Source organism: Diceros bicornis, chromosome 3, assembly GCF_020826845.1.
Source record: "Diceros bicornis minor isolate mBicDic1 chromosome 3, mDicBic1.mat.cur, whole genome shotgun sequence".
Classification (NCBI taxonomy): Eukaryota; Metazoa; Chordata; class Mammalia; order Perissodactyla; family Rhinocerotidae; genus Diceros; species Diceros bicornis.
The window spans coordinates 58,672,186-58,691,935 of NC_080742.1; the positions used below are offsets into that span (position 1 = coordinate 58,672,186).

The window sequence follows — 19,750 nt, forward strand, 5'->3', positions numbered from 1 at the left end:
ACTTCTCAGAAACCATTCAAGCAAGAAGAAAGTGAAGTGAAATATTTAAAGTGTTGAGAGAAAAAAAAAGCAACCCAGGGGGCCGGCCCAGTGGTGCAAGTGGTTAAGTGCGCGTGCTCTGCTGCGGCGGCCCAGGGTTCACAGGTTTGGATCCCAGGTGCACACCGACGCACTGCTTGGCAAGCCATGCTGTGGTGGCATCCCATATAAAGTGGAGGAAGATGGGCACGGATGTTAGCCCAGGGCGAGTCTTCCATAGCAAAAAAAGAGGAGGATTGGCAGATATTAGATCAGGGCTGACGTTCCTCACAAAAAAAAAACAAAAAACAAAAAAAAAAACTTAGAATTCTGTATCATGTGAAATTATCCTTTAAAAGTGAAGGAGAAATAAAGACTTTCTCAGACAAACAAAAATTGAGGAATTTTGTAAAGAAGTGTTTTAGAGAGATGGAAAAAGAGATTAGAAACTTGGATCTACATAAAGAAAGAATAAATGAAGATAAAAACTTTTCTTTTTACTATTCTTAATCAATCTACATACAACAGCTTTGTTCAAAATAGTAATAGAAACAATTACATATGATTATGTATGTATGTCTGCTTATGTATAAGTGTCATGAATGACAGCAATGATTCAAAGGTTGGGAGGGAGGACTTAGAATTATTTTGTTATCATAAGTTACTCACACTACCCTGGAAGTGATTTAGTGTTACTTGAAAGTGGTCTTGGATTAGTTATAAATGTATATTACAAACTCTAAAACAACCACCAAAAAAAGTAAAAAAAGAATTATAATTGATATGCTAATAAAGGAGAGAAAACACAATAATATAAAATGATCAATTAAAACAAAAAAAGCATAAAGTAGTGGAAGACAAAGTAGAAACAAAGAACAAGGGGAACAAACAGAAAACCGTAACAAACATAGCAAACACCAATCCAACTATATCAATATCACTTTGAACGTCAATGATCTAAATGCCCCAATCAATGGACAGAGACTGTCAGAGTGAATCAGAAAACAAGACCCAACCATATGTTGTCTAAAAGAAATCAACTTTAAATACAAAGACACATATAGATTAAAAGTAAATGAATGAAGTAAGATATACTATGCTAAAACTAATTGAAAGCAAGTGTGAACAGCTATACTAATTTCAGACAGAGGAGACTTCATAGTAAGAAAAGCTCTCAGGGATAAAGAATGGCATTACACAATGATAAAGAGGTCAATTCTACAAGAAGACATTAAAAATCCTTAATGTGCATGCATCTAACAATAGAGTGTCAATAAAATCAATGAGCCTCTAGCCAGGCAAACTAAGAAAAAGAAGAGAGAGGACACAAATTACTAATATCAGAAATGAAAGAGGGGACATCACTACAGATCCCATGGACATTAAAAGGATAGTAAAGGAATAATGAACAACTCTATGCCCACAAATTTGATAACCTAGATTAATCAATTCCTTGAAAGACACAATCTGCCAAAACTCACACAAGAAGAAATAGACAGTCTGAATAGGACTATATCTATAAATATTTAATCAATAATTAATAACCTTCCAAATCAGAAAGCACCAAGACCAGATGGGGTGACCAATTAATTCTACCAAATATTTAAGGAAGAAAGTATACCAATTCTCTAGAATCTCTTCCAGAAGATACAGCAGAGGCAATACTTAGGAACTCACTTGCTGAGGCCAGTATTACCCTAATACCAAACCAGACAAAGTTATTACAAGAAAAGAAAACTACAGAACAATATCTTTCATGAACATAGATGCCAAAATCCTCAAAAAAATTAGCAAATCAAACTGAATAATGTATAAAAAGAATTATACACCATGATGAAGTGGGATTTACTGCAGGTATGCAAGGCTGGTTCAACATTTGAAAATCAATTAACGTAATCCATCATATCAACAGGCTAAAGAACAAAAATTACAAGATCATATCATCAGATGCAGAAAAAACAACTGACAAAATCTAACACTAATTCATGATTTAAAAAAAACTATCAGTAAACTATGATTAGAGGGGAACTTCCTCAACTTGATAAAGAATATCTATGAAAAAACCTACAGCTAAAATCATACTTAATGGTGAGATACTTGAAGCTTTCCCACTAAAATCAGAAACAAGGCAAGGATGTCCCATCTCACCACTCCTTTTCGGTATCATATTAGAAGTCCTAGCTAATACACTAAGACAAAGTAAGAAATAAAAGGTACACAGATGGGGAAGTAAGAAATAAAATATTTTGTTCACAGATGACATGATCGTCTATGTAGAAAATCCAAATAAATCAACAAAAATACTCCTGGAACTAAGAATCTATTATAGCAAGGTTGCAGGATGCAAGGATAATATACAAAAGTCAATCACTTCCCTATATACCAGCAATGAACAACCGAAATTTCAAATTAAAAACACAATACCATTTACCTTAGCACCTTCATAAAAATGAATACTTAAGTATAAATCTAACTAAATATGTAGAAGATCTATATAAGGAAAACAACAAAATTCTGATGAAAGATATCAAAGAAGAACCAAATAAATGGAGAAACAGTCCATGTCCACGGATAGCAAGGCTCAATACTGACAAGACGTCAGCTCAATTTGATCTATAGATTCAACACAATACCAATCAATCCCAGCAGATTACTTTGTGGATACTGACAAACTGATTCCTAAGTTTATAGAGAGAAGACTCAAAATAGCCAACACAATATCAAAGGAGAAGAACAAAGTTGGAGGACTTATACTATCCAACTTGAAGACTTATGATAAAAGTTACAGTAATCAAAACAATGTGAAATTGGCAAAAGAAGAGACAAATCAATGAAACAGAATAGAGAGCCCAGAAATAGACCTACATAAATGTAGTCAACTGATCTTTGACAAGGGAGGAAAGGCATTACAATGGAGCAAATATAGTCTTTTCAACATACGGTGCTTGGACAAATGAGTATCTACATGTAAAAAAATAAATCTAGACTCAGATCTTACACCTTTCACAAAAATTAACTCAAAATGGATCACAGATTTAAACATAAATAACAAAACTATAAAACTCCTCAAATATAACAGGAAAAAAATCTAAATGACCTTAGGTTGGGCAATGACATTTTAGATACAACACGAAAGGCACAATTCATGAAAGAGAAAGCAGATAAGTTGGACTTCATTAAAATTAAAATTTCTGATCTGCAAGAGACAACGTCAAGAGAATGAAAAGATAAACCAAAGACTGAGAGAAAATATTTGCAAAAGACATAACTGATAATGGACTATTATCTAAAATATACAAAGAACACTTAAAACACAATAATAAGAAAACAAACTACCCAATTAAAAAATGGGCCAAAGACTTGAACAGACACCTCACCAAAGAAGATAAACAGATGGCAAATAAGCATATGAAAAGAGGCTCCAAATCATATGTCATCAGGGAAATGTAAAATAAACAGTGAGATACCACTACATACCTATTAGAAAGGTAAAATCCAGAACACTGACAATACCAAATGATAGCCAGGATACAGAGCATCAGGAACTCTCATTCATTGTTGGTGGGAATGCAAAATGGTACAGCCACTTTGGAAGACAGTTTGGCTATTTCTTACAAAACTAAATATACTCCTACCACACAATCAAGCTATCATGTTCCTTGGTATTTACTCAAATGAAATGAAAACTTACATCCACACAAAGAACTGTGCATGGCTATTTATAGCAGCTTTATTCATAATTGCCAAAACTTGGAAGCAACCAAGATGTCCTTCAGTAGGTGAATGGATAAATAAACTGTGTTACATTCAGACAATGGAATATTATTCAGTGCTAAAAAGAAATGAGCTATCAAGCCATGAAAAGACATGGAGGAATCTTAAATGCATATTACTAAGTGAAAGAAGCCAATCTGAAAAGGCTACATACTACTCGTATTATTCCAACTATATGACATTCTGGTAAAGACAAAACTATGGAGACAGTAAAAAGATCAATGGTTTCCAGGGGTTTTGGGAGAAGGAGGGATGAATAAGCAGAGCATACAGTATTTTTAGGAAAACTATTATGTATCATACTATAATGGTAGACATACCCTATTACACATTTGTTCAAACCCATAGAATATACACCACCAAGTGTGAACCCTAATGCAAACTATGGACTTTGGTGTCAATGTAGGTTCATCAGTTGTAAAAAATGTACCACTCTGGTGGGGGATGCTGATAGTGAGGAAGGTTGAGTATGTATGGAGGCAGGAAGGATATAGGAAATCTTTGTACCTTCCACTCAATTTTGCTGAAGTTAAAATTTCTCTAAAAAGTAAAGTGTATAAAAAGATGAAAGACAACATTCCAAAATTTGTGAACCAGAGATAAGGCAGTGTTGACAGGGAAATGAATAGCAGTAAAATCAATACACTAGAAAAGAAGGAAAAAATCAATAATCTAAATTCCCACCTAGGAACTTAGAAAAAGAAGAGCAAAATAAACTCAAAGCAGGAAAAATAATAATAAAGGAAACAGTAAGGAGCAGAAATAAGTGAAATTGAAAACAGAAAAACAATAGAGAAAGTCAATGAAAAGAAAGAGCTGGTTCTTTGAAAAGGTCAATACAATTGATAAACCTCTAGCAAGACTGACAAGGAAAAAAAGAAAAGATACAAACTACCTGTATCAGGAATAACACCGGGAATATCAATGCAGAGTCTGCATATGCCAAAAGCATAATAAAGGAATACTATGAACAACTCTACACACAAATTTGACAATTTAGATGAAATGGACCTTGAAAAACACAAACTATCACATTTCACCCAATATAAAACAGATCATTTGAATAGCTCTATAACTATTAAGGAAAGTGAATTCAAATGCAAAAATTCTCCAAACAGAACTCTCCACGCTCAAGTGTTCTCACTGGAGAATTCTACCAAATGTTTAAAAAAGAAGAATGAAAAGACAAGCCATAGACTGGGATAAAAATATTTGCAAACCACGTATCTGACAAAATAGCAGTATCTAGAATATACAAAGAACACCCTAAGATTCAACATTAAAAAAATAAACAATCCAATTAATAAATGAGCAACAAACAGGAAGACACATTTCACTGAAGAGGGTATACAGCATGTATCACTAAGGATTACTCTATAAAATATATAAATCACACCAAGAAATCAATAAGAAAACAACCACCAAATAGGTGACAAAGATTTTACAGGTTATTGATAGAAGAACAAATCCAAATGTCTATTAAACATGAAAACATTCTTAACTACACAAATAATAAGAGAAGTATTAATTAAAATAAATAGCAAATCAGAGCCATTAGAAGAGTAAAAATCAGAAATTTTGATAATTTGAAATCTAATAAGGATACGAAAAAAAGTGAATTCTCCTACACAGCAGTATGAATTGCTACATGCGCTTCAGAGAGCACTTTAGCAAATATGTGATAAAGTTGACTAAACACACCATCTACAACACAGTAACTCTACTTTTAGAATATATCCTAGAGAAAATTTTGCACCTAAACAGTTATAAAACACATACAAGAATATACATTTTAGAACTGTTTATAATTTAAAAACTGGAAATAACATAATATCCATGAATAGGGAAATGTACAAATAATTCTGGAATTCATAAAATGGTTAAAATTAAAGAAAGAAAATATATATATATACATACACAGGGTTTAAAAATATAATATTGAGGAAAAAGCTGTAGAGTGATATAGTCAACATGAGAGTATTTATGTGGATTTACAAAAACACATAAAACAAACCTTGGAAACAAGGACCGGATGGACACACACATCAAATTCATGATAATGATACTTGTGCGAAGGGGAAAGAAGCAAACTGGGCCAGGAAGCAGAACAAAGATGACTTTAATTGTATTTATAATGCTTTAATTATTTTAAAATATCTGAAGCAAAAAGAGGAGCATTTCCTTATTCTAGGTGGTTGATCACGCATATTTGCACATTATTCTCTAAGTTTCTGTAATTTTAAACATTTCAAAATCAAAATAATAATTTTTAAAAGCTATAAAATATGAAGAAAGGACTAAAAAGCAATAATTTTTAACTAATCTGCTGGATTCTGAGATAACTCAAAAGTAGTACTTTACCATGATGTCAAATTAGCATTTATCTGAAGAGTTCACAAACTGAATTTACTAATTTTTGTTGTTTTTCCAATTTCTAGAACTTGCAGACTACCACAAAATCCATACTTTGTTAGGCTAAGCACTGGAAGATATTCATAGATTTCTGGCTATGTGACTAAGTAAACCTTGCTTTACTAATGTAACTCCATGGTCACTGTACTGCTAATCACTTTCACTGTCCCTTCACGTGATCAGTATGCCCATCCACACGGTCTCCAAAGCCAACAGATCATCCCCATTTAGAACTCTTCTTGACTCCTTCCCACGTCTTGTCTATTACGCTGGTCATTACTTCAACAATAAGGTTCTAGTCTTTGAGTTCATAAGGTGAACATAGATTCTGGGGTCTTTAAATTTAGGAGAGGAACTTTTGATACTCTGCTCAACTATAAGGACACATACAATCAATAAACCTTAAAGGTCCCCTCCTTTTTATAACATCATTGTGCTTACTTACTATTTTTATCTGATAAAAAAGAATCACTCTACAAATATTTGTCACAAAATTTTACTCACCTCTGGATAAAGATGGAAGCGTTTCACTGTATTAATTACTAGAGGATATTCAGTGAGCCTGTCATTCATAATCATCCACAATCCTTCCAAAAATGAAGGTGCTTCAATAATGGTCTTGAAGTAGGAATAATAAAGTCCCTTTAAAAAAGGCACAAATTGTCAATGTAAGTAAAATTTGAAAATATTTATTTTTATAACTCCTTTTAGAACAATTTCTTGTGAAAAAAGGAAAAGGTCAATAATAAGACTTTCTAATTTCTCCTTGCTACTGCATTCTTGGACTCAAAGAAGCACACGTTTTCAGGTTATCACTGTTCTTTCATATTTTCTGTAGGTTTGAAAAAGAGCTGAAGGGACGGTTAAATGTATTAAGGAGCTTTTCTAACCATGTCTTAAAATGTGTATACAATATATTTTTAATTCTACCAAGCCTGATTTTTACCCCTACATTATGAGATGCCTAGAAGTTGAGATCCGATGAATTTTGGCATAAACAGAGACGCCTTCATGTCCTTGTACAACTTTGCATATAGAAAAGTATCTTTTTTTTTCCAGCTCTTAAGAAATAACATATAATGATCATCAGCATCATGAGAAGGAACTTCACACTTGCAACTTACTTCCTAGCCCCATCTAACAGCTCTGCACAAAGTGAAAGCTAACTAAATGTCAATTGACTACCGTTGCTCATGACACGAATGCTGTGTCCTGAAAAGGGGATTACCCTAGGTGTTATTCCAGCAAATGAAATAATGACTTTATTAGGCTAATAAAGGTTGCTGTTTAGTTAATATTCAAAGATTAACAAAAGCATGTTGTTCATATTACTTCCCTCATCAATTTCTTGCTTACCTTCCTGAAGTCTAAAAGCAAATAAAGGACCACATTGTTTGTAATACACTCTCCCCTAAAAAATTAAAAATAATCTTCAATGCTACACTCACTCTTGTCTCATACAAATCCTTTATTTTCGATCAATTCAACAACACTAGTGGCTACTAAACTGAAGATCTGTTTTAGCTGATGTCCGAAAGAGCATTTCTTCATAGTTTTGATTGGTGAAATATGGGTTCATGTAAGGATTTTTCCTTTCTGCTTATGAGGGCAACAAGACAATACTACGATGAAAGGATATCTAACACGCGTAAGTCTACACTTGGAGAAATAGAAAATATATAAGTAAGTATTATTAATAACAGCTATTGTTTTGTGCCAGGTACTGTGCTATGTGCTTTGTTCATTATCTCCTTCATTTTCAATAAAACCCTGTAAGGCTGGCATTGTTTCTAGCTAACAGATGAGATTACTGAGAATTAGAGAGGTTAACTGACCACAGCCCACAGCCGTCACACAAGGAAGCACAGAACTGCTACCTGAATCCAGTGATCTGTCACTAAAGCCCAGACTCCACCACAGCTACACTCTGTATTTAATAATATTTTATATCCTCTCTTTGGAAATAATAACTATAAAATATTAAAAATTCCAATGTCATACAAATGCTAACGTATCCAATTCTTTAAAGCTTTAAGGGGGCTATAGGGTGAGATTTAAAAAGCAGTGGCTGGGGGCCGGCCCCGTGGCTTGGCGGTTAAGTGCGCATGCTCCGCTACTGGTGGCCCAGGTTCGGATCCCGGGTGCGCACCGACGCACCGCTTCTCTGGCCATGCTGAGGCCGCGTCCCACATACAGCAACTAGAAGGATATGCAGCTATGACATACAACTACCTACTGCGGCGTTGGGGGAAAAAAAAAAGGAGGAGGATTGGTAACAGATGTTAGCTCAGAGCTGGTCTTCCTCAGCAAAAAGAGGAGGATTAGCAGGGATGTTAGCTCAGGGCTCATCTTCCTCACACACAAAAAAATAGCAGTGGCTGAAGTACCTAGAATTGGCACATTTATAGACCGAAAGTAGAACAGAGGTTACCAAGGGCTGGGGGAGGGGGAAGGAGAGAGTTAGTGTTTAATGGATACAGTTTCTGTTTGGGGTAATAAAAAAGTTCTAGAGATAAATGGTGGTAACAGTTGCACAATAATAGGAGTGTATTTAATGTCATAGAACTGTACACTTAAAAATAGTTGAAATGGTAAGTTCTGCTATTTTTAAATTTTTTAAATTTAAATTTAAATTTTACTTTAGCCACAAATAAAAACAAACAAACAAAAGTAGTGGCTAGAAGAGCCACTAGTGGCTAGAGTAGAGTCAGAAGAGCAGCGGAGCCAGTTTCAGTTCTTCATTTGGCTCCTAACTAGCTGATCTGGAGGATGGTCCTGGTCTCGCTTAACTGTAAAATTCCGCAATTCTGGCATTCATTATCACATTTAATCCTCACAATAATTATGTGAAATATGTATGGCAGATGGCATTATCTCCTTTTTATAGACTAGGTGTCAAAACAGAAAAATTATTAAAGAAAATGTATCAAAAGTTGTCTCCTAAAAGAGATTATCTTGTGAGCCAGCCCCAGTGGCCTAGTGGTTAAGTGCGGTGCACTCTGCTTTGGCGGCCTAGGTTTGGTTCCCAGGCGCGGACCTACACCACCTGTCTGTCAGTGGCCATGCTATGGTGGCCACTCAAACACAAAAAGAGGAAGACTGGCAGTGATGTTAGCTCAGGGCAAATCTTCCTCAGCAAAAAAAAAAAAAGAGAGAGAGAGATTATCTTGAAATCAAGAGAGCTAAAAAAAAAAAAAAAAATTAAAACAGCCAGGTAAAACATGGGATCTCCCACCTCTAGCCCAAGAGAAAGCAATTTCTGGTAACATTTGATACTCCTATATCACTTCCTAAATGTTGTCTTTGTTCTCCTTCTTCCTCAGCTATTATAATTGATCTTTAGTACCTTAAAAAGAAGTTTGCAGTAGGAAAGGAGGAGAGATAATGAGAGAACTTGAAAAAGAATCTTAAAACACTTTTCTATTTGAATTATAAACTTAGGCTATAGCTTGAGAAATAGCACAGTTCACCAAAAATTCATTTCAGTTCTAATAAGTTTCACCTTATAATCTTATTATTCTTAAACTACAAATGAATTCATTAGAAGAAAGAATCTAACCATTTCAGTGCGAAAAGTCATTTCCCGTTCCAAAGATGAGAGGTGAGAAAAATGACGCTCATTTTCAAAAAGTGTTACTAAATGTATCCTAGAAAAAAATGAAGCACCATATTATAAGAACGTGTTTCAAAACCAGTACTAAAATAACTAAGTTATAAAGTACAAAAATCATAAAAAGGAAAAGGAAAAAGAATTTTTATAATAAATATTGAAATAATTTTATAACTTGCTTACTAATATATTTTTAGACATTTATAATCTAATGTAGCACATAGCTGAAATTCCTTAACTCCTTGGTTCTTAATCTTAATTGTATATCTAAAACTCCTGTGGACCTCTCCACCCCTCCTCCCACTCCAGGCCTCTAAATCAGAACAGAGGCAAGTTTTTGTTTGTTAAGTTTCACAAGTGATTCTAATGTACCAGGTTTGGGAACTGCCTCTCTAACTGCTGAAAAGCATTTGGAATTTTAAACAAAATTATCTTATATTAAAGCAATTTTTAAATAAGTATAATACCATATAAGGGAATCAACTTTCAAGTGCCAAAGAACACAGGACTGTACTTCAAAATATTTTATTAGTGAAACTTAAAAAACAGCTGTAGGCAGTTAAAATAGGAGGATATGTGGTAAGTAAAATTAGTCAGTCAGCAGTCATGCTATCCTTAATTTACATAGCAGATGCTTTCCAATGAAGTAGAAAATAAAGCAAAATTCCATACATCAGCCCTATCTTTCACTCACTTTCATTTACATGTGGGACATATGCCAGGGTACCCATATCTGTAGGAAATGTTTCTTATCATTACAGCCTTAGTTCTAACTAAAATCTCCCTGCAGACTAAACGGCCAGAACAGCACTGTCCCAACAGGACATGGGCAGATCCCATTCTTCCCAGAGGTAGAAATCCCTGAGCTCAGGTAGAAATGAAAATATGTCAGAGAAAAAATATTATTATTTTACATATAATTTTTACAAATAGATCACTTGTAATATAAGGTGCATGTGCATGCACACTGAAAGGCTCATTTAATTCTGTATTACCATTGCAGTCTTTATCTTCATTTCTACCTGATTTCCTATTGACAGGTGCTACTAAAACTTTATCTCTAAGCTTATGTGACTAACAACACACAATTACTGTAAAATAAGAGAGTTTTTTTTTTTTACAGGAAATAAACATACAAAGTACACTAGAAAAGCTAGATATTTAAAAAATATAGTAGTGAATCCTTTGGTAAAGCAAAAATATTTTAATTCATAAGTTACTATTCCCCTAATGCATAATTTTGTAAATGCTGCTTCACATATGACGTTTTTAAACAAGTAATATATATGTGTAAACTGGTGTACATACAGATGTTCTATACACATAGCAAGAGGTTATTGTTTTATTGTATGCAAACAGTGATGGCAATTTTTAGTCCAAATGTTTTTATTTATTTCAAACTGAAACTAATCTTACCAGTGCAAAATTCCCACAAATGCAGCTGGAAAAAACAAAAAAGAAAAAAGTCATTAAAAGCTGCTTAATCACAGTATACCTTTAAAACAAGTATTTCAAATGTGTTACCTTATATGTCTAGAGAGAGAACACACACAAACAAGATGGCTAGCTAATTCTGTCTACATAAGCAAAGGAAAAATTTCATAAGGACATAAATTGTGACTAGTACTTACCTCTGTCAGGGGGATTTGAGGAGCAAAGGGAGAGACTTACACAGTTTTAGAACATCAATAATTTCATCACTCTTGCAACATGCCACAGAACTGTTCACTTTAAAATGGTTCATTTTACGTTATATGCATTTCACCTCATTAAAAAATTTTTTTTCTTAAAGAAAAGAAGAATCAATCAGTGCAGAATGAAGTTCAAATGCCTTAACCCTAATCTTGAATTAGACTCTCCATGGCTGTTCCCAACCAACCTTTTGAACTTCCGTGGAAATTAATTCAAGAAACCTTAACTAAATCAGAGTAGGGAAGGTCTGTAGGGGGAGCTCTCAAGCCCTAACACACATCAACAGTTATATCAAATAGGAAGAGACAGACAGACGCTGCACCCTCCACAGGAAGTAAAACTACTTTACTACTGATGAACTGTTACTTTCCCCCACTGGACTTTCATTTAGAACAGCCCCTTCCTACTCCCCATTTTTCTCTATAAAAGCAAGCTCCCCTCCTTTGTTTTCCCCATTTGCCTAAGGTTCACCACAGCATGCACATCCCAAACTGCAATTCTTTTGGCTATTCTCGAATAAAGTTGTTTTGAGGATAAAATAACAGGCAAATTTCCTTTTTGACATATATGGTGTCAGGAAAGTGGGATCCAAAGGAGGAAACTCCTGAGAGTGACCCCCAGAATCAAGCAAGTTACCCACACGGAGCCCCTTGTGCTCATTGCTTCTGTGAGTTGCCACCTGATTTTTTTTGGTGAGTCTCCTCTCAGATTCCAAGCTCTGCTCTCCTTGAGTTTTGAGCTCTCAGACTTTATTCGGGATGGGGGAAGTCTTTGTCTTCTCAGGGGAGGAGCTTTGTCCTCCCGTTCAAGGTGTCATCCTTGGTGAGTACTCAGTTGTTTTCTGAAGGTAGCACAGTTCCTTTTGGGGCTCAGGCTTGCTAAAAATCCAGGAGTTTTTCTTTCGTTTTGAGATTCCTTTTGGAATCAGGGATGGGAATTCGGCAACTTGTGTTTTTAGATTTCTTTGGGGATCAGGGCTACTCTAGCAACTTTCTTGGGTTTTCAGAGGAAATTTCAGAAATGAGATCCTTGTCATCTAAATGTTCTGAGGGGAACCCTCCTTCAGAGACCCCCCCCCGGGCTGTGTTTATGTTTGAGAATTTTGGGCCCCCTATATGCACATTTTTAACTAAGTGGGCCAAGCAGACCAAACGCAGTCTGGAATTACAATGGCCATTATGGGGAACTTTCAATCTCCCCAAATTAGCTTTTCTTAAAACCAAATTGGAAGACCATGCTCTAAAATTAAGCCAAATAAATGGTTATGTCTATTTTCATTGGTACCTGGAGGCTTCTGAATATGCACAAAGCTCTAAAACTGCCTCTCTACAAGATACCTTGTCTAAATTAGCCAAAACCACTAAAAAACTGAGGGAGACTGACTGGGTTCTGAAGCGTCATGTTCCCCTCCCCCTTCTTCTTTGTCTCAGGCACCAACTTCTTTGTCCTCCCAGACTCCTTTGTCTCAGACTCCGCCCCAGCAGCCATCTTGTGCCCAGGCTCAGCCCCTGGCACCATCTTCTTCTCTCCTCCTCTGTGAAAATCTACCCCTTTAAAATCAGACCCTCTGAGGATTCAAATGCTAAACCCCTAATTACTATTTCTAAGTTACCTGGAGCAAATAAACAACTGGAAAGAAAATTTTAAATAGCAATTACCCTAGACTTTTGATAATAGACAAAATGACTCCAAAAACTGTGCTAAAAAGATCCTTACAGCATGCAAATAAACATCTTTAGTAAAAGACTCTGGCCAACTGAATAAGTAACCTTAGCTTACTTTGTCTGCCAGAAACACAATTTGGATCCAACTATTCTTTTGAGTTTTAAATTACTGTATCCGAGACATGGCTAAAGTTTTAAAATGAAAGCTATGAGAGCTCTGTTTATGTCTATCTTTATGTCCACGTATGTATGTTAGAGATGTGATATTTTTCTACCTCTGAATGGTATTGCTAGAACTGACTTGTAAAAAGCTCTATTTAATTGTCTTGAAGTTAAGCACTTATAAATTAACTATTCCTAAATCTCAGAAATATAGTAGAAACTAACTTAAATGCTTTTCAGGTTCACGTGATCTAGGACTAACCTTTAGTAAATAAAAGCTAGCTTAAGGTTGTTGGTGTAAATAGAAAATAGGCATGTCTTCAGAGTTGTTAGTATGGGGTGTAATGCAAATGTGCAACTTTTTCTCCACTTGGGTCAAATAGGCTCATGTTATCTCTGTTAGAAAATTTGTCAGCAAGAAAGTAACTTAAGATGATGGCTGGCTATTTAATGTCTAATCCAAGCATGATTGTTAAAAGCAAGTAGTTAAAATAAATGTAAATAAGATCAAAGTTTATGCCAACTTAAACTAAATAATGGGTAATCATTGAGTACCTAAATCATTTTTCAAACAAGATAAAATACTAAAACATTAATTACTGAACACAGGTTTATCTACTTTTGGTTTCCTATTGCAAAGAAACTAAAGATAAATTTGGGTCTGTAACCATGTCTTGTGCCACACTGAAAGACTGCACTGTTCAAAAGGGCATATACTCTGAAATTATGAAATGTATTTATAAATCTGCCAGTTCACAATTGCTTACTTCTTAGTTTTCACTAGGAATTTGGGATTCTGAGGGTTAAGAATTCTAATATACGTAACTAAAGCTACTAGAAACAAAAGCGGAAACATCTCTGTACACAAGGAAAGATGTGTGTTTCAGTAAAAGAAGGTATGAGGAATGAAAATGCATTCCATTGAGGGAAAAGAAAGTAATTTTGTCCTAAAGAGAAGCTGGTTATTTCAGAATGGAAAAGGAGAAAACACAGGACAAAATCTGAATGCAAAAAGGAAGCTGTAAAAGGTTTATGGAAAGAAATTTTGGGAAAAGAGTTTTATGAGCGGTCAGGACTGGCTAAGATTGGAATGAATGAATTTTGATATCAAGATAAGCTGATGCAAAATTAAAATTTGGCTTTCTTTTCTGTTGAAAGTACAAAGTTTCTTGGGCTACTGGTCTACTGGTGAAACAAACTGTGCCTAGCAATATGCCTAGAAAACAGAGATTTTGGGCTTTGTCAAAATAATTTCCTGTATTGTTTCCATTAGGTCTTTAATTACTTAAGAGAGCCAAGTCTTCTTAGTATTAAAGGAGTTAAGTTTTGCTGACAGCTTTGTAACGTTTTCTATTTGCCTTTGAAACCTGTTATTGTTACTTTGGTCAAATACTTAAGTATTATTTCATAATGACCTGTGATCCTATTTAGTTAAGTGTTTAAACCTTTTGATATTTTTGATAAGCTTCTCAAAATATTCAAATTCTGAATGACATTTTTTTGACCTGGATATAATGCTGGAATTTTCCAGAGGGCACTTAGGACATCTCAAAAGATTTATTCCCTCTCCTTATACAAAAAGAGATATTACACTTATCAGGCTTATTAGGTATATCAAGTTACACAAGAAGCATGGTCAAATAAGTGACGATAAACTTTTTTTTATGTTATATTGTATGGGTGAATGTTATATTCAAGAAAGATGTACACAGACTCAGATATGACCAGATAGCTTTAAGGAACTGCTTGGAAAAATCGGCCTACTACCTTGCTTACAAGGTTTCAGCAAAGCAATCTTAAAAAAGAGCTTATATGGTCAATCAATATTCTTGCTGCATTTATATAAATAATCAGGCCAAATTTAATACAAATTAGTTTTACTATGATTATCTTTAATAAAAATGGAGGTAACTGTGGAGAAAGAAATTATGTTTGCACTTTTGTAGATTTTAAATTCTAGTCCTATTAATCGTCTTTAAGGATTTCTTGTATCTATAAGCTGGACTGGATCCTAAATTCTGCTACTTTCCTTAAATGTCTGGATATGATACTCCAAACTGACATTTCCAATTTTACTGCCCTTGAAATCTCCTTGCAAGGGACTATACGAGGCCCTACTCACCACCCAGATGACAGCCAAACTTCAGGGACTTGAGCCTTGGGTACACATCTCACAGCTAAAGAAGGCTCCATATGACATCTAGTCCTGTACAAACACTGGACACCTCCAAACCAAACTGACTAGGAAGAGAAGCAGCTGACATTTGAGGCAGACAGATTTCCTAACATGGCTGGACCAGGCCTGTATGCCCTCACCCCACTGCTGTTTCTTACTTTATTTTCTCCCTCTCTTTCCTAGAAGGATAATGCCCTTGTTCGCATTTACCAATCACTTGAGAAGGGGAGAAAACCTCTCTGATTGCTGGATTTGCCAACAGAAACCTCAGCCTGTCCAAGACAGTCCCCTTAGTTCACCCTATAAGTAATTTCACTGGGATTTCAGATGCTGTTTGTCTAAATTGCTCCGCTGGCCCATTTTACCAACTCAGGGTGCTAAGCCCACCTAAACTCCTTCCTTGCTTTAATTTAACCCGGCCTTGGGAGGGGAAAACAAGATTATTTGAATATTTGTGTGAAAAATTCTGTGAGGCTGTCAATGTAACCCAGGCCATCTATAAATTTCTTGATATACCCAAATATTCAGGCAACCTCTCGGTATGTAACAACATACTGAGTATCCAAGTCTTGGTTATATAATGCTAATGCCTCTGTGCCGATGAATGAATCTATAGATGATATCACTTATGCAAGGTCCTTATGGGCACCCCCTCATTAAGGCTTCATCTGTGAGGTTTCAGAAATGGCCTTTATGCTTTGGCAACTCATTGCCTTAACAGCTAGAGAATATAAGGACAATGTGCCTTTACTGTATTCACTGTTCCATTTTCTCTACATAACCAAACAGAGGCCTCTTACTGGTGTGTTCCATTAAACCACTATAACTGCTTTAAACAAGCACTTCCAGGAGGCATGCATGACTCTGGGTTTGCCTCCATGGGAAGAGCTTTCTTTCCATGGGTTGGAGTGAGTGCCAACAAACCATCAGGAATCTCTCCCTGACACTAGAAGAGTTGGCTGACTCCACAGCCAATGCAATTTCAGCTCAGCAATAGGTACTTAACTCATCGGCCAAGGTGGTTTTGGATACTGTACAGCCCTTGATTATCAATTTGCTGAGCAAGGAGGTATCTGTGCAGTGGTGAACACCTCCTGTTGCATGTGGATAAACACCTCTGGGGAAATAAAAACCCAATTACATAAGATTAGAAAACAAGCACATTGGCCACAACAAATTTCACCTAACAATCCACTGTCTTTTTTTTTTTTTTTTGTGAGGAAGATCAGCCCTGAGCTAACATCCATGCCAATCCTCCTCTTTTTGCTGAGGAAGACGAGCCCTGAGCTAACATCTATTGCCAATCCTCCTTTTTTTCTTCCCCCTTTTTCTCCCCAAAGCCCCAGCAGATAGTTGTATGTCATAGTTGCACATTCTTCTAGTTGCTGTATGTGGGACGCGGCCTCAGCATGGCCGGAGAAACAGTGCATCGGTGCGCGCCTGGGATCCGAACCCAGGCCACCAGTAGCGGAGCGCGCACACTGAACTGCTAAGCCACGGGACCAGCCCCTCCACTGTCTTTTGATTTGTTCAGCTGGTTACCTTCAGGTCTGGGCTCCTGGTTTAGAACCATCCTGCAAACTAGGCTTGTTGTATTGTTCTTAATCCTGCTTTGTGTACTTGTTTAAACTGTGTACCTATTGCCTATTGAACCTTTGTAAAGCGATGTTAGCTCAACAATTTGAAATGATTTCTGATGCTTACAACCTCAGACAAATAGGACTTTGACTAAGAAATGCTCGAGAGTTCTCCTTCCTAACCTTCCTTGTAATTCAAATGTGGCCTAAATGGTTTCTAACCACTATGTCCTTTCCCACCCACGTGCAACACAACAAACAGGAAAGGTTCTTCCTGGCACCAAGGAACAAGACCACTACATGCAGAGAATCTGACTGTTAATCAGCAATGATTTCAGAGAACAATCTTGATCAAAATGGGAAAGTGTGGAAATTAATAAAAGAAACCTTAACTGAACTGGAGTTGGGAAGGCCTGTAGGGGGAAGTCTCACACCCTGTACACAACCCATCACACACCACCAATTACACCAAACACGAAGAGACACTGCCTCTCTGAAAGGAAGTACAACTACTTCACTACTGAAGGAAGACTTCTCTCCCTACCAGGCAACAGCTCAGCCAATGAGAAGCCACTGCCACCCTGAACTGCTACTTTCCCCCCAGAGACTTTCATTTAGAACAGCCCCTCCCTACACCCCCTTTGTCTCTATAAAAGCAAGCTCCCCTCCTTCATTTTCCCGATTTGCCTACAGTTTACCATAGCACGCACATCCTGAATTACAATTCTTTTGGCTATTCCCGTATAAACTCATTTTGAAGATAAAATGGGCGAATTTGCTTTTTAAGGTGACACTTTCTACTTCCTCTTCACTTCCTACTTCCTCTTCTTTTTGTACCCTTCCTTTCAGCCTCACTTCACTTTCATAGACTTTGATTATGCTGGTCTCCTCTAATACTTGTTCTCTGCTTCACACATCCAAACACTAGCCTTTTTGTCACAATTCAAATCCCGTTTTTTCCTAAGTCTTCCCCGATCTTTTTTCCCACTTCCCATCCTAAAGTATTAGTTTGCTCAGCTGAACTCTCACAGAACTTAATATACTCAGTCATTATTTCACCCAACATTCATCAAGTGCCTTCCATGTGCCGGACATGGGTGCCCTGGAACAGCAAAACAGCTTGGTATCCAAGACCATGCTGATTCCTGATGTGGAATATATCTGTTGCCATAACTAGACATCTAATAAAATCTAAATATGAAATCCCATCTATTATTCCTCAAGTATTTTTAACACCCCAAATGTGGAGACTCATTCTACTTTAACATCAGCAGTCAACTTACGGTGGAAAAGAAATCACAACAACTTACATTGAGACATTATCTATGTTTCAATTTATATCAGTAGCCAGTCTGACCAAGGACTAGGTTCAAAACTGATTTTATTGAAACAGCAACAACATTTAAGTTACCACTTAAACTGCAGAAAATGAGAAATGTAAATAAAGAAAAATCTTTCAACAGCTTAAATAACAAGAAAATTCTCCAAATTTAGGCATTGAAGCTCCACAAGAACATGAAAGTAAATGGGTACCAACATGGGGCAATATATTGTCTAATTTGACCCTATTTCCACTATTAAAGATTCTCAACTAATTAAAAAAACCAACACTTTATTTTGCTTTATTTAGGTGCAGAGGAATATAATGTCTGCCCCCCAAGAAACAGCCTATCATTTTTACAACCTGTGATAAATGGCTGCCCTGATTAAGATGACATTTTGTTGGTGACACAGGAATGATCATTGTGCCCGAAAATACTATGCCCGAAAACCCTGGAAAGTGTTTTAAAACAAGAACTAAGGGGGCTGGAAATTCTTGTCAGCAATTTCTCAGAGCTTGGACCTTGTCATTATTGCTACTAGGCTTGCTTGTTCAACTGGTCTTTTTCAAGACTCACCAACACCACTTCAAACCCGAGACTGAGAGGGCCGGAGGGTCCTTCGGAAGCGGAACCGAACCTAGCCCCGCGGGGCCCCGGAGAGAGGGCATCCAGCCTTGAGCCGTCGGGGCTCCTGCAGAGAGCTCTCCCCGCCCTGTCTTGCTCACCTATGCCATAGGTGGTCCTGCCCAAGAAATGACGTCTCCGCAGTAGGTGCACCTTGTCGCGGAGCTGCTCCAGGAAACAGCTGAGGAATTGAAAGCGGCCGAGAAAAAGCGTCCTCGAGGCCACTTCCAGTTGCACGCAATTCTGCGCTTTCGGGTTTCGGGTCCTCCGCGGCGAGAACCGCCGGGCGCCCCCGGGCAGGTTCCCGCCGCCTACAGACCAAGGCAGCTCCGGCTTTTCCACCTCCTCCTGCCGCTCCTCCCCCACCTCCGGCTCCCCGGCCCCGGTCGCCCGGCGCCGCCGCCTAGACTGCACGCAGCGCGGAGCGTGCACAGGCTCTGAAGCCGGTTCTCTGAGCTTATTCCTCGTTTGCCCGACCATTTTTTCATAGTCCCTGTTCGGATGAAGCTGGCTCTCTCTCCGGCGCGGGCCCAGCAGAGTCGGGCGACGTCCGCCGGGGCTCGGCTCGGCTCGCGGTCTCAACGACTCGTCCCCGCCGCCGTTGCCGGCCGCGGGGTCGTCAAGGCGACCGCGAAACCCGGACGGCGTGCCGTGAGGTCCAAGCGGCCCCGCGCCGCCTACGCGCATCCTCCTCGCGCACCACCCACGCGCGCAGCCCC

The 19,750-nt window shown here is 37.3% G+C and overlaps 1 protein-coding gene across 1 annotated transcript in view; it reads right to left on the reverse strand.

The window, feature by feature from the left end:
• Positions 1-19,525, reverse strand: part of DPY19L2 (dpy-19 like 2) — a 102,919-nt gene extending 83,394 nt beyond the window's left edge. The window contains exons 1-4 of the mRNA XM_058569085.1: positions 19,133-19,525; positions 11,231-11,255; positions 9,764-9,851; positions 6,709-6,846 (exon numbers count right to left, since the gene is read on the reverse strand). Of these exons, the coding sequence (XP_058425068.1) occupies positions 6,709-6,846; positions 9,764-9,851; positions 11,231-11,255; positions 19,133-19,511 (630 nt within the window). The 5' untranslated portion in view covers positions 19,512-19,525. The remainder of the gene's footprint in view (positions 1-6,708; positions 6,847-9,763; positions 9,852-11,230; positions 11,256-19,132) is intronic.
• Positions 19,526-19,750: the final 225 nt, after the last annotated feature.